The 15,738-nt window shown below is 43.5% G+C and overlaps 1 protein-coding gene across 5 annotated transcripts in view; it reads left to right on the forward strand.

The window, feature by feature from the left end:
- LOC128327012 (ankyrin repeat domain-containing protein 26-like) overlaps positions 1-15,738 on the forward strand; it is a 241,575-nt gene that overhangs the window by 63,228 nt on the left and 162,609 nt on the right. For all 5 annotated transcript variants that reach the window (XM_053255066.1, XM_053255067.1, XM_053255069.1 and 2 more), the window contains one exon: positions 9,233-9,300. In XM_053255066.1, the coding sequence (XP_053111041.1) occupies positions 9,233-9,300 (68 nt within the window). The remainder of the gene's footprint in view (positions 1-9,232; positions 9,301-15,738) is intronic.

Consider the following 15,738-nt stretch of genomic DNA (forward strand, 5'->3'; position numbering starts at 1 on the left):
GAAGCAAACTGGCCCAGAAGGTTGTGGGGCGGGTGGCAAGTGAGACGGAGGCAGGGGAAGAAGCAAGCGAGAGGTGGAGGGAGACCTGAGGGAGAACAAACTGGCCCAGAAGGTTGCCGGGTGGATGGTGAGGGGCTGGTGGCGGACGGCAGAGCCCTGCCCCTCCCGGTGGGGAAGGAAAGCTGCTAGGCTGGCAAGGGAGAAGGAAAGGTGAGAGCAGGCAGGCAGCAGTGCCACGCCGATGAGAGGAGCCTAGCTGGGTGGGCAGTGGAACCATGCCACTCCTGGTGTGGAAGGAAAGTGCTGCTGGCAGGCGGGGAGGGAAAGGTAGAGGAGGTGGGCGGCAGAAGGGGAAGGAAAGTGCAGTGACAAACTAGCGGCGCAGATGCTGTGCGTCAGGTCTGCTGTTGTTCAATAGTATTTATTTCCACGGACGTTTGCATAGAATTGCAGACTTATCTTCTGGAAACTGCAGTTAATCCTTGTCATAATATTCTGAGCATTCATACTCATGGGAGTTTGTCTGCAGTCAATCTATCAAGAAACTTTCATAGCTCCATGTGACATTCCAACACAATTCTCGCTGGTAATACAGCTGTTGAAAACAACAGTGTATTGCCTTTCTAATTCTTTTTGACCACTGTGAAATAGGGATGTGCTCGAGGTGCCATTTGAGCACGTATTGGGAGCAGCACAGGGGAGCTTTAAGAAAGAGAACAGGTCCTTACCCATTCAGCTTCCTGCTGGGGCGGCACTCGGCCCAGGTACCCCTGCGCGATGCCAGCAGGCATATGGCATATGCGCATGCATGGGCGCCATTTGTGTGGTCGGCAACACCATGCTAACCACTCAAATGGTACCCGAGCATGCGGACACCCTGTGTGTGTGGGTGCCACATGGGGGTACTTGAGCCAAGTGCTGCCCCAGAAGGAATTTGCATGGGGCAGTGGAGAGCAGGTAAGGACCTGCTCTCCTCTTTCTTAAAGCTTTTCTGTGCCACTCCCAAAATGTGCTTGAACCATGCTTTGAACCGCAATTCGAGCACATCCCTACTGTGCAAGCAGGTTGGAGGGAAACTTCTCTCCTTGGAAAGCTACATATCTGGAAAGTGAGAGAAAGAGAACTCACTACTTTCATTTTTGCTCATCAAGAGCATTATTTTTGCTTTATTTCATGAATTTCTTTTAAAAGTTTCAAAAAACTTAGCTTGTGGAGCTAAGCTCCCTTCTTCAGACATTATCTTTGCCTTGGAGAAGATCACAAGGTTCAGAGATGCCGCATATGTTTGAGCTTTTCTAAACAGACTCATAAGTCAAGACTTTGAGAGTGGCACGTTATGATTTGGCACCTTGACCAGAAATGACTAAATCAGGGACAATGCAACTTTGAGTGCTATGTTGACACTAACTAAGCTTATGGCATCGACACCAACTCACCTTTCAACATTGATAGCGTTGGCAATTCTGAAGCAGACTGCTGTGAGTTACCCTTGCAAATCTTGCAAGAAATGCCATTAGCCAGCAGTACACAGAGTCACGGCATTGACTCAAATTAAGATTTCTGATCAGTCCTCATCATTGAGGCATGAGAAACCAACATTATCAGATATGTGTAGGAAGCGGGCCCATGACCATGAAGAGCCCAAGAAACACAAGAAGGAAAAACACTCTTTGCATTCTGTATCCCCACAATGTACAAAGGTGGTGGTTGCATTGACATTGAGCAAAGTTCCATCTACCTGATGAGCCCCTGGTGGCGCAGTGGTAAAACTGCCGCCCTGTAACCTGAAGGTTACAAGTTCGATCCTGACCAGGGGCTCAAGGTTGACTCAGCCTTCCATCCTTCCGAGGTTGGTAAAATGAGTACCCAGAATGTTGGGGGCAATATGCTAAAAAAAAATCATTGTAAACTGCTTAGAGAGCTCCGGCTATAGAGCGGTATATAAATGTAAGTGCTATTGCTAAGTGCTATTGCTACCTCTTTGACACTGAGGAAGGAACTGTCTGCTGCATCAGAATCGATGGAGAATGTGCTATCAACACCTGCTAAACATCAGGATCCATAGAACTTCAGAGTAAAAAAATCAAAGGGAAGTTCACCATTGGACAACTTTTTTAGAGTCTCATCTCATACAGGCTCCGTGGAAGATGATGATGTGGAGATCCCATGGACACAGATGTATTCTGGGTGTTCTATTGTTGAATAGGATTCACAATCAACCAGATATATTTGGAAACCAAAAGAGGTCTACTGCAGGAGCTGAAGGCACTATATGCTTGAATACTGCTAGGATGACCCTTCACAGTTTTCACCTGGCCAGTGGAATGCCCCAGCAAGATCGGAGTGTGGTTTCACACACCATATTCATGATCAACACTGTGAATATGTTATTAATGGCTATTGCTGCTACCCTTCTATGAGCTGACATAGATCTAGGCATCTCCCACGCTGTGGAACATACTTGATATCACAGACAGGATCCAAACCACCCTGAGCCATTTTGGAAGGGCGGTATATAAATCAAATAAATAAATAAATAAATAAATAAATAAATATGGAGGCAAGCCACTCTGCCAGAGCATACTTACATGGAACCAAAAGTCATTGAATATGTACAGGATGTGCCTACAGTAGTTACACCTTTGTTGGCTATGGATCATCTGGATCAACATCGACAGCCTCCATACCAGCTGTGGCATTCACACCAGTCTTCTTCATATTGACTCCAGAATTGACATTTATGTTGACAACAAACTCTTCAACACTGACAGTATCATCAGTGGAACAAGGTGTGCTTGTTCCTCTGTATTTTATTTTATTTATTTATTAACATATTTTTATACCACCCAAAACCTACGTCCCTGGGCGGTTTACAACAACTCTGTACACGTTGGATTTGGAAGAGAGGCCAGTAACTGAAGTACCACGTCAGTCAGTGCAGCCTACAAAAACACTTACCTTAACAACGCCGACTCCTAGAGTACTGATGTCAGCAAAATCCACTCTTATGGTGACTTGGGTCACTGGAGACATGTCTGGATTGGTAGAGAAAGATATACAACCCTCTGCAGAAAAAGATTTAAAGCAAAAAGAAGAGAGAGAATCAGCTTTGGAGTCATATGACTTGGAGGAGGAGGGTTCAGAGGTAATGGATAACCTTTCTGAGCCCTCCCCAGATTAGTCAACTCTTAAAAAAAAGATCACTGTTCAGAAAGAGGATTGTTTGTTTCTATTCAAGCACCCTCCTCTGAACTCCCTAGTAGTTAGTTGTGCCACAGGGAACAAGTCAGGAAAGAAACGTTCAGCCCCTGTAGATGGTAGAAAATTGGATGTGATGGGCCACAATTCTACTGTGCTTTATACTTCTTCATAAAGTTAGCCAGCTATATGGCCTGCATGGCCAAGTACCACTATTCACTGTGGGAAACTTTTAAAGATGACTTAAAAGATATCCCTGAGAACATGCAGTCAAAATTTAAGGACCTGCTAGCGTTCAGCAGATGCCACTAGGCAACACTTTAGTACCTCCAAACAATCAATGGAGACAGAATCGCACACACTAGTGGGTGCAATCTCTCTTAGAATATGACTATGATGAATATTTATATACCAATCTTCATATAATATCAAGAAGGCATACTTGGCTACATTCAGCATCCCTGCAGGCAGGCATGGAATACAAAACTGAAAATCTTTGATAGAGGAGGCTTGTTCAGCCAAAAACTGTTGAGACAGTGGAAAAATCAAGATACACGGCCAAGACGTTCACACCATCAATTTCACAACAGTCGTATTCTCAGAAGTATAACTCTTTTGGCAGGCAGCAATACCAATACAAGCAATCTGACTGAAAGGATTTCAGGTCTTATGGCCAGAAACAACAAAGGTCTTCTAGCCAAAAACAAACGAAGCAAGCAATAAGATCAGACAAAACAGCATCTTTGACCCCTTGGACTTTCAGCCTCATTTAACACAAAGCCCTTCTGTCATCAGACTCATCCATTTCTCTCAGACATGTTGTCATATAATAGATGCCTGGATGTTAAGTATCATTATAACAGGATACACCATAGAGTTTACCACCCTTCCTGAATTTTGAGGGCTAAAATACACCCACTCAACTCCTACACTTCAAGAAGTGAAGTCTCTTTTAGAGAAGGGGGCGACAAAGCCAGTTTGTCAAGAAGATCAACAGAAGGGTTCCTGCTCAAGATATTTCCAGACCCCTAAAAGGGGTAGAGGCCTCCATGGACTTACAATGACTCAACAAGTTTGTTCACAAGAAAATTCAGAAAAACATCACAGGGCAGTCTTCTTCTACTGGCTGAGGAGCAGTAGCTATTAATGTTAGACCTCAAGGGCACTTATTTCCACAAAGGAATAAGATCAAACCACAGAAAGTATTTAAGGTTCACCCTTGGGAGTCGGGTGTTCAGGACACGGTACTTCCTTTTTGCCTGTCTACGGCAAAATGCGTGTTTACAAAATGCATGCATGTAGTAATAACACACCTAAGGCAAAAGGGAATAGTCATCTTCCCATACTTGGAGGACTGGATTGTGACATTGGACAACAATGTGCAGTTGAATACTCAAATACAATACACGTTGAAACTGCTAGAAGACATAGGGATCCAGGTCAATTTGAAAAAAATGGAACCTACCACCTCAAAGGAAGGATTCAGTGTATATGAACACTCAGATGAAAAAAGCCTACCTGCCAAAGGAAAGAAGGCTTTTGCCAGCTTAATTTCCACATTCATGATCAACCCAAAGCAAAGGGCAAGAGTCATTGAGAGACTTTTAGTTTGATGGTGTGTCTTACTGTGGCTGAACAAGACCCCAAGTTGAGAAAAGGCTATTTTTCCAGGGCATTCGAAAGGCATCCCCCCCACCCATGGAACCCTTCCCTAGTCCTGCTCTGGAACAATAACGTTTTCATTTTTTGTTTGCCTTCATTGCAAACAAATCTATGTGTGGAGTTTCCCACTGGTTGAATACTTTTTGCAAGATACTCTGGTTTATCATCCACTTGAGTTGCTGAGACAGGCTTGTGTCTTTTCTGAGGGCATCTTCAATCATATGGTCCGTGCTGTTTATATGGAGTGCCATAGGGAATATATTGTGCTGTATACTCCAGTTCCATAATGGAATGGCTAGATTGCTTAAAGACCTCGAAACTGTCTTCCCTTGATGGCTTATATATGTAATTACTGTTGTATTGTCTAGGAGGACTTACACTGTGTAATTTTGATCATGGAAGAAATGATTTTAAGGCATGGAATATTGTTAGGAGCTTCAGAAAGTTTATGTATAAAGAACACTGATGAGCATTCCAAAGACCTTGCACATGGAATCTCAGACAATGAGCTCCCCATTGTCTTTTGGTGAAGCATCCAACGTCCCAGTTACAGATGGCATGGAGAACTGGAAAGGTATTCCCCCGGACAAGTTTTTTTCTGTCTGGAACCACCAATGAAGTGATTGAAGGACTGTATGTGGGAGTTCTACTCATGTTTGTTGGCTCTCAAAATCCTGTCTGAGCACAATAGAAACCACATCTGGAGCCGTCTCATACTACCTATTTCCCCTATTTCCTCTACTCTCCAGTAGGGATGTGTACAAATTGATTTTTTAAATTCAATTTGTACCTGAGTCGTATCACCCCTGATTTGTTTTGTGTCCGTATCTGCCCCCAAATCACCCCAGATTTGATTTTGATTTGATTCAGATCAATTCAGACCACTTATAAAGGCCCTAGAGGCACCAAATTTGGCTGGTGGGTAGGTCCCCATGGGTGCTACCTACCACCCAAATTTCAAGACAGTGGGGCACTAGGTTGATTTTTAGTGATTTTTATTTTAGTTTTTACTTATTTTGTATATTTCTGCCATAGGAAATAATGGGAATTTGAAGTTGCCCTATTTTAACCCTAACATGGATCCCCAGCTTTAATTAAACAAAACAAAACAAAACAAAACACACACACAGAAATCCAAGCTCTAGCCCTTGTAGAAGTGGAGTTATGGAGCAAAATGTGTGGTCACTATTTTTTAAGTGTTTAGAGGATTCATTGCACACCTTCATTTCAATCCAAACACTTGAAAAATAGTGACCATACATTTGGCTCCATAACTCCACTTCCACAAGGGCTAGAGCTTAGCTTTTATTATTATTTTTAATTAAATGAAAGCTAGGAATCTTTAAAATGGCAGGAGGAATCTTGAATCGATTATAATCAAATCTGGCACGATTCAATTTGGACCCAAATCTAGCCAATGGACCACAGGGGAGATTTGCTCTGTCTCCAAGTTGCCTGAATCAGCTAGATTGGGGTACAAATCAATTCGTCCCCAAATTGATTCACACATCCCTACTCTCCAGCGTACTGGGCAAGATTCTTCAGAAGGAGACGAGATACATTCTGCTAACCCCGTTATGGCCTAGACAGCCCTGGTTCCTGATACACCTACATTTCTCCAGAGAAAATCATTTTCTTCCTCTGTGTCAGAATCTTTGATCCCAAGTGGGAGGGAACATCTTCCACCACAACCTTCAGGCGTTGAACATGATAGCGTGAAGACAACTTCTAGATACAATTGTATTGAATGAAAGAAAGGAAATAACAAGACGTCTCTATACTTATAAATGGAAGAGATTCACCACATATGCCAAGGGAAAAGGTTTTGACCCCATTACAGCCTCTATTAGACAGATTCTCCTTTATCATAAAGGAAACAGGTCTATCCAATACCTCCATAAAAGTTCATACGGCAGTGTTCTCTGCGGAACACCCAGGTGAAAATCTTTCTCACACCCAGATTCAATGCGATTTCTTAAGGGTCTCAACAACGTTTCCCCCCGATAAGAGAGCTTATTGAGCCATGGAGTCTAGCTTTAATCCTTTCCACATTGACAGAGACTCCCTTCAAACCTTTTGCTCTGACTCTGACTCATATTGAAAATGGCTTTCTTGGTGGCTATAACATCAGCAAGGAGAGTCAATGAACTTAAGGCTATTTGGGTTAATTCACCATGTACTAGATTTTTTTCAGACAAGGTATTGATGATAATAGACCCATCCTGTAGGCCTAAAATAGTGTCCAATTTTCATATTAACGAAGATATTGTGTTACGTACCTTTTTCATGAAACCCTCATCTCAGTTGGAGAAATCTTTGCACTCCATGGATGTTAGGAGGTCTCTGCTATATTTCTTAGCCAAGTCAAAGTATTTTAGAAAGACTCACTATCTCTTTGTTTTATAAAGGGAAGAAGACGGGACAACCAATCTCTAGACAGAGACTTTCTCACAGGCTGGTGCAGCTAATTTTCTTCTATTATTATAAACGGCAGAAGTTCAATCCCCCTTCGACTGTCAGGGCTCATTCTATGAGAGCTATTTCAACCTCAGCTGCCCACTTGTCGGGAATCAAGATAGATGTTTGCAAGGGAGCAACTTGGTCATCAAACTTACTTTTCATGAAGCATTATGCTGTAGACATCCACTCAGCAGCAGAGGCCAATTTCAGTCAGGCAGTTTTTTTGAAAGGTGCTGCTGTAACATTCTGGCACCCTCCAAGCTTGCTAATCACCCATCATTGTGACAGAACATGGATCACCACTAAGATAAACATATTGCTTACCTGTAAGAGATTATCTTATGGTGATCCATGTTCATTCGCAAGATCTACCCGGCCTCTCCGCTACACAGATGGTACTGCAACAAAGCGTGCTTTCCTCATGCCTTTCATGTACTCTCTCTTGACAAAATGGTGATCTCTCTTCATGTTGGTTGTTCAGGACCTGAGCAACAGGCACTCTAACTACCAAAGATAATGGCCACATCTTGTGTACAGTGGGTGGAGTGAAGAGTGCCTTGAGGAGCTATGGAATTCTCCTGAAGTGATCTATTGTGCAGGCACAGAACCCATTATTGTGAATGAACACAGATCCCTATAAGATCATCTGTTACAGGTAAGCAACCTATTTTTCCTATTTGAAGAGCTAAACATTGCATTGAGATTTATACTGTTATACAAAGATATTGTTCGGAGCATGACATGCAGTCAGCAAGATAACGCTGATATTCCAGCTTCCCTATGAGAATCAGGGTTGAGGGGTTCCAAATTTTCCATGAAATTTTCTCATACCCATAGAAAATCTTACATTTAAAAAAAAATATTCTTTCATTAAATTCATTAGTAAACGTGCATAAAAGTTATTAGTAATATCACTGGGGTATTCTGCAAGGTTGGCAATTTCAGTGTTGTAATTAATGTTTGTCAAGTGATTGCCCCTAGGTGTGTGAGGCTTATTTATTTATATATATTCTAATAAAAGTAAGGTATTTCTACATAAATCTTTGAATTTGTTTCAGGACAACATTTAAAGCACATTAAGTGTCTTTATTGATCCCACCCGCCACCATATCAAATATTCAAGTTCAGCTACATACAGTTTAAGAAATTAACATGTGGTTGGTTTGTTTTTTTACTAAACATGTACATCAAATAAGTTGATAACATGCCAAGTCATATCACAATCTATTTAAGTCATCAGGAAAATGTGGTGCAAATTTTATGCAAATGAGAGAGAAATATGGGAACCTGTCTAGAAATTGATCCAGATTTCCTCACCCACCCAGAAAAAATCCCAGTACAATTTTTTCTAGAAAACTCACATCTCTGCTGAGAAGTACTGATGCCAATTGTATGTATACCACTGAATTGTGACTATTGGATGCTTTAAATTATTGCAGTGTTTGAAGTGCAACCAAGTGACCTAGTGAGCCCGCTCTACTTTTGATACTTTGCTATCATATCATCAACCCCTGGCTTGAACTTTGATACTTATCTTGGGCAAGTAGCAGTTGCCCCAAGCCAATTGTTCAAGTAGTGAATCTTGGTGCTGCTCAGCAGAGGGTTGTGCTGGTATGAGTGTATGCAAGCTGATTTCTCCTTTTCTTCTAAGCCTCAACATATTGCTTATCCTTTGCGTTTGGGAAGGGGAGGGAGGACCTGAAATGAACTCTTTTCAAGTTGTCTAACAGGTTTGAGGAATAAGTGAGAAGTTGCAAAGTAGCAGAGACACGATTGAGAGACTGGGGGGCAGTGGCCTTTGAATAGCTGCTTTTAGAGCTGCCTTATAACCTTCTTTGCAATCAGTCTTTCAGTTGGAAAATGAATGTTGAATATTTTCTAAAGAAAAGTTAGTTGATCTTTTATTTTGCAGCTGCATTGGCATCAGAAGCAGATGAAGAAGAGGATGATAAAGATACAGAATCTCCATGGGATTCAGAGGTATGTTCCTTTAAGCTCGCTACATATGTGGGCTTCAAAGTGAACACTGCTGCTTTAATACTGTCCTTCATTATTATCACTTAGGTGTGCCTTTAAAATTAAAGAGTTGACTTTCTTGTGGCATCTGTAGGTATGGGACTGAGTGGCCATATTTCTCTTGGGGGAAATACTTCCAGGGTTCAAAATATGATCAGTTAGAATTGTGACTCCAGATGCAGTTATTGTATGATCACGTAAAAGTAGTAAACAAATATCTTACACTATGTTTAAATATATATCTTAGTGATGTTAATTATAATTGAGTTCACGTTAAAAAACTAAATAGGTTTTTGGAGATCCAGCCCACTATTCAGTGCAGGAAACTAATACAGCATCCCTTACAAATGGCTGTCCAGCCTCTGTTTGAAAACCTCCAGTGAAGGAGAAACCACCATTGCATGAGATCAACCATTCCCCTGTTGAACAGCTCTTATATTAAATAACTTCTTCCCAACATTGGCCGTACCTTAAGTCTGCTTCCTTGCAATTTCAAACCATTGATCCTAGTGCTTCCCTTAGAAGCAACAAATCTGCTCCTTCTGTGTGACAGCCCTCATATCTCCCCTTAATCTTCTCTTCTACATGCTAAACATATCCAGCTCCTTCAACAATTCTTCATGGGACTTGGTTTCCAGACCTCTCGGCATCTTGGTTGAATTTCTGTGAACCTGTTCCAGTTTATCAGCATCCTCAAATTGCAGGGACCAGAATTGACATCCAAAGCAATGAACCATTTGCATAAGGACTTAATGCTAGCACAGAACTGTTGCTGTAGCTAGTGCTAAATCTGGAGCTTGCATGCCAGATTACTATTGTGTTATCATAAGCATGCCTGCATTGTGTAACTGTGGTGCATCTCATTTATTTCAATGGCAGTTCCTGATCAACAGTGTAATAACACTTTTCTGCAACCCTCATTTTTAGCGTAACTTAGTGAATCTTGAACTACCACAGATTTGCTCATTATGCAAGCAATTTGTTGCTCTGGATGTCAACCACTATTCCAAGTGAGGTTTGACTACTGCAGAATAGAGTGGATGATTAATTCTCATGATCTGGACACAATGCTACTGTTAATGCAGCCTAAGAGGCATTCACTTTTTTAATGTTTGCATCACACTGCTGGTTCACTTTCATCTTGTCCACACAGGAACATTGCCGATCCCCACCAACGTGAGGCAGGCACGGCGCCGCCATCTTACCTTCCCTCACATGTGGCCAGGAATGGCCAATAAGGGAAGGGTGTGGGCTGGTTACAGCACTGGCCTACCTCTATTCTGCCTAGTCACTGCAGCGCAGCATGGGGAAGATTGCTGCTGAGGGTTGCTGCAGGGCAACCACAGGGAAGGAAGTGGCAGCATGGCAGCAGCAGGGCCTGGAGGACCCTTAATTGACTGCTTGTGGGTGGGCGGCGGAACAGCAGCGGCGGCAGGGCTTTGAGGCCCTATGATTTGAGCAATTCCCCTGCCACGTGGCCTTGTCTTACCCGGCCAAGGAGCCGGTGATCGCTTTCTTGGACCTCTCATTTTTGCCAAGGTGTTGTGAGGGCCTTTTGTGGCCTCTCCCTTTGAGTGCAGCACTGGGCTGACCCACTGAACTCCCGCCCCCCACTGTGTAGACCACAAGGGCCTTTTGGTGGCCTTTCCCATCCAGCGAGGTGCAAGCACCATCACTCCCATTTTGGCAGCCGGGCTGCCTCCCCCCACCCAAGCCTTGGTTCCTCCCCCCGCCCACAGACCCACTGATTTGGATCCATTACTTTGTTCAGCAATCTTAACTCATTGATTGGGGACAGTAATTATTGCATTGATCTGGATTGTGATCCATTGCATTAATAAGGAATGGGTTCTGTGCCTGCATAGGGACCTTGTGGGTAGATTGACTAGTTTCTCATGACACCCAATCTGCCCTGCTCATGTTCCATGCTTCTGTTGAAATTGGCAGTTGGGGGCGCCATTTGCTCAGTTTCTATTTGACTGCCAAAGCGGCAACAGCTCTTTGCTGGCTCCTGACCTTGGACTGTATTCGACTATTCTTACGTGTTACAGACTGGTTATTGGTATTTTCGGGACTATATTCGGTTTTTCACTCCGAGGCTGCAACCTCAGGGCACGCCTTTAACAGCGATTGATATCAAGAAAACGTTTAAGCATTGTGTGAATTGTCAGGCAAAATTAAGTCATGACTGGGTATCATGACTTGTGCTTGCTCTGCTTAGGAGAGCAGCGTAACCTGGCGGCAGGCAAGATATACTGTTCTTTCTCCAAGCAAAGGCTTAAAAATCGGGCATTAGAACTACGGGCAGTGCTTTATGATGCGGTGCTCCACCCACTGCCCACTTGTCCACCCATTCTCCACCTGCCAAGACCAAACTACTCCTTGACATCGGGGTCGAGATCAATGTCAACATCTAACACACAGGGATTCACAAACATGCAATCTAAAAGCCCTGTAGAGGATACAGAAAAACAGGTTGCTTACCTGTAACAGGTGATCTGGAATGTTTAAGAGATCGAGGGAGGTCTCAAAATCAATGAACAGGCATAAGGATAAGAAAAGAAAGTCCTACTCTAATGAGGAAATTGATTCTCCATTGAGAAAGAAGCATTGTTCCAAAACAAAAACAAAGGGCAGTACGTCTTGTCCTATGGCATTGCAAATCTACGGCTCAGCTACGACAACAGCATTGACATTGACATTGGAGCCATCAACATAAATTCTGTCAGTGTTGAGGGAGCATACCTCAAGGTTGAAGCTGAGTTATCAGACTCCGTCGCCTTCGATATTGACTGCTTCTACGACAACAATTTCAACATCGACAGCCATGCCGAAGGACTTACTGCATGCACCTGTTCAAGCTTTGCAGCCCAATAGGAACATAGGAAACTGCCATATACTGAGTCAGACCATTGGTCTATCTAGCTCAGTATTGTCTTCACAGACTGGCAGCGGCTTCTCCAAGATTGCAGGAATCTCTCTCAGCCCTATCTTGGAGAAGCCAGGGAGGGAACTTGAAACCTTCTGCTCTTCCCAGAGCGGCTTCATATCCTGAGGGGAATATCTTGCAGTGCTCATACATCAAGTCTCCCATTCAGATGCAACCAGGGCATGCCCTGCTTAGCTAAGGGGACAAGTCATGCTTGCTACCACAAGACCAGCTCTCCTCTCCAAGACCAGCTCTCCTCTCAGTTGTTAATAGAAGGACAATTGTCAATAGAAGGACAATAGAGTCCTTCTAATGTCTCCATTTCAGACAGCAGTACAATCCCCGTCAACTTCCTTGCGACAACAACCAGGGGATAGAGGGACCCGGTTCTTGCGGCCAAACTCATTGGTTATTGATTGAGCATCCACAACAAAGTCGGGCTGCCGCCATACTATGCATTCTGAGAAGGAAGAAGGAAGGAAGATGGACGTAATGGGAAGAAAGATCTATTCCATCTCCAGTTTAGCTATAAGGATAGCTAACTATGCAGCTTGCTTAACCAGGTACAACCATTACTTGTGAGACACGCTGCTTCAGGACTCTACTGCAATGAGCTTGGAGGAATTTCAGGAGAGGTTTGCTGAGGTGTACGAAAAAACTACTGCCGTCACTAGACAACAGCTGAGCACCTTCAAGCATTTAGCCGAGACTGAATCGCAGGCTATGGTAAGATAGACGTGGTAAGATTCGGCACTGAATCGCGGGCAGTAACAATGCGCCATTACATGTGGCTGAGATCTACAAGCCTACAACAGGATATGTGTGTCTGGATAGAGTGTTTGGCCTATAATGGCAAAGGCTTGTTCAGTGAGAGCACAGACTCCACAATGGAGTCGCTAAAGAAGTCTAAATATATGGCAAAGACTTTTATGAGTACACCTTTGGCGACTCATGTAACATTGCGCTATCGCCCACATGGGAGCCAATGAGCCAATTAGAGACAGCAGGACAAGAAGGATTTCCAGCAATAATTCAGGCCATACCAAAGAAATAAGGGTTTTGGACAGTGGCTGAAAGTCCAGAACACCAGGCCTCCTAAGGACCAAAGCAAGCAGACTCTTTGATCTGCACAACTGTCCACTGCAATCAAAACAACACCAACAACCAATTGCCAAAGCACACAACATCTGCTTTGTAGATGCCATCATTTCCATCAAGGTGGCAAGCCATGCCCAAGCATGGTACCACATACCATCAGACCAGTGGGTGCTCAGAATTATCGAGACTGGCTACACTATAGAGTTCAAGAATATGCCCCCGTTCTCAGGAATGAGATACATAAGAGCAACCCTGGTTTTGCTGGAGGAGGTGCAAGTGGTGTTGGAGAAAGAGGTGATTGTCTCTGTACAGTGGATGGAGAGGATGATTTTATTCCCATTATTTTCAAATCCCCAAGAGGGATAAAGGATTTTGGTCAGTTATGGACCTTTGAGGCCTCAATTGGTTTGTGTGGACAAGCAAGTTCAGAATGATGATGTTGCAAGAAATAGTACCTCTTCTGTGCATGGAGGAGTGGGTGGAAATGTTAGACTTGAAGGATGTGTACTTCCATAAAGGAATACAAGAGAACCATCGCAAATACCTGTGGTTTACGGTGAGAGATGCAGTGTACCAATACACTGTGCTCCCCTTTGGGCTGTCAACAACCCCACGTGTATTCACAAAGGTCATGGCAGTAGTCATGGTTCACGGACAGAAGTTGTTGTGGTTTTTTTCCATTTTTAGACGACTGGCTTCTGCGCGATGATGACAGGTTACGTTTGCAGATCCGCTCTGTATTATAGCTGCTTGAGAGCTCTGGGCATCAACATCAACTGGAAGAAATCGAACCTGGAATCACAAAGACACATAAGTTACATTGGAGCAATACTTGGTGTGCACTTAAAAAGGGCATTCTTAACAATAGAGCAATATCAGCAGATCAGAGATCTGGTTCACCTGTTCAATGCAGTTCCGAAACAACCTGCCTGCACTCTTCAGAGTTTGTTGGATTTAATGGCATCCTGCAATGCGACTGTGCGATACACACATCTGTGAATGCAGCCGTTGCAAATGTGGTACCTCAAACACTTCCACCCCAATGTGGACAGCCAACAGAAGTTGCTCATGCTACCACAGGTGGTCCTGTGGTCTCTACACTGGTGGACTCTAGAGCCCAATCTGCTGGGCAGCATCCCCTTTCAGACCCAAATCACCACGAATGGGAGATCAACAGGGTTTATCTGAGGTGAGTGTTTGACTTATGAGGACATCCAGTCATGGACTTGCTTGCAGCTGCTGCCAAAAAAATGTCCTAAATATGGCTTGCATGCTAGAGTTGGGAGAAGGTCGATGGGAGATGCATTCCAGCATATGTGGAGAAAAGGCCTCCCTTACCTATTTCCGCCTCAGCTGCTTATCAACCGTGTACTAGCACAGATCTTGCGGGTCGAAATGACCGGGGTGGTCTTGCCAGCCTTGGTTTGCACCCCTTCTCAAACTCACGAAGGGTTTTTTTCACAGATTTCCACTACGACCAGATCTTCTGGTGCGGGATGGAGGGGCGATGCGTCATCCAGATGAAAGAGCTTTGCAGATGATAGCTTGGAGAGTCGGCTTCTAAAGAAAATTCTAATTAACAATAGAAAACAATCAACCTGAAGAAACAATGGTTCCAAGTGGAAGAGATTTAAGGAATATACACACAGGCCAGATTTCCTTCCTCACAAGGCTACACTGAGACATGTTTTGCTGTATTTGACCACTTTGAAGCTCATAGGCTTAGCAAATGTATCTCTCAGGGTACATCTGGCTGCTATATCATCAAACCATAAGGGATGGGGTGGTGCAACTGTTTTCTCCCGTCCAAACTGTAAAACATTCCTGAAGGTCATTAATTTATATCCTCTGATAAGAAAACTATGGAGGCTGCTCTTGGAGGCTGCTCTTGGTTTTAACAACACTCATGGAGAGCCCATTTGAACCTCTGAATGAGGCTTCACTCAAGTGGATCATCTTGAAAATGGTGTTCCTCATAGCGATCACTTCTGTGAGACATGTGAGTGAACTGATGGCATTGCGCATAGACATTCCTTATACTCAATTCTATCCTCATGAGGTAGTCATGCTGTTGGATCTGCAGTTCCGTCCTAAAATAGTTACGGGATTTCATTTAAGACATTATTCTACCTATTTTTTTTCCAGAATCTGGAGATGCCTTTGGAAAATGCACTGTATTCTCTGGATGTGAGATGCTCTTTGCTATACTATCTAAAGGAAACAAAAAATATTAGAAGAACAAAAAGGCTCTTTGTGGCCTACAAGGGCAAGGCCAAGGGACACCCCATATCGTGGCAGAGACTCATGTACTGGCTGGTGGAGTTAATACTGCAGGCATTTAAGCTCCAGGGCGTAGATCCTCCTCATACCATATG

Source organism: Hemicordylus capensis, chromosome 5, assembly GCF_027244095.1.
Source record: "Hemicordylus capensis ecotype Gifberg chromosome 5, rHemCap1.1.pri, whole genome shotgun sequence".
Taxonomy (NCBI): Eukaryota; Metazoa; Chordata; class Lepidosauria; order Squamata; family Cordylidae; genus Hemicordylus; species Hemicordylus capensis.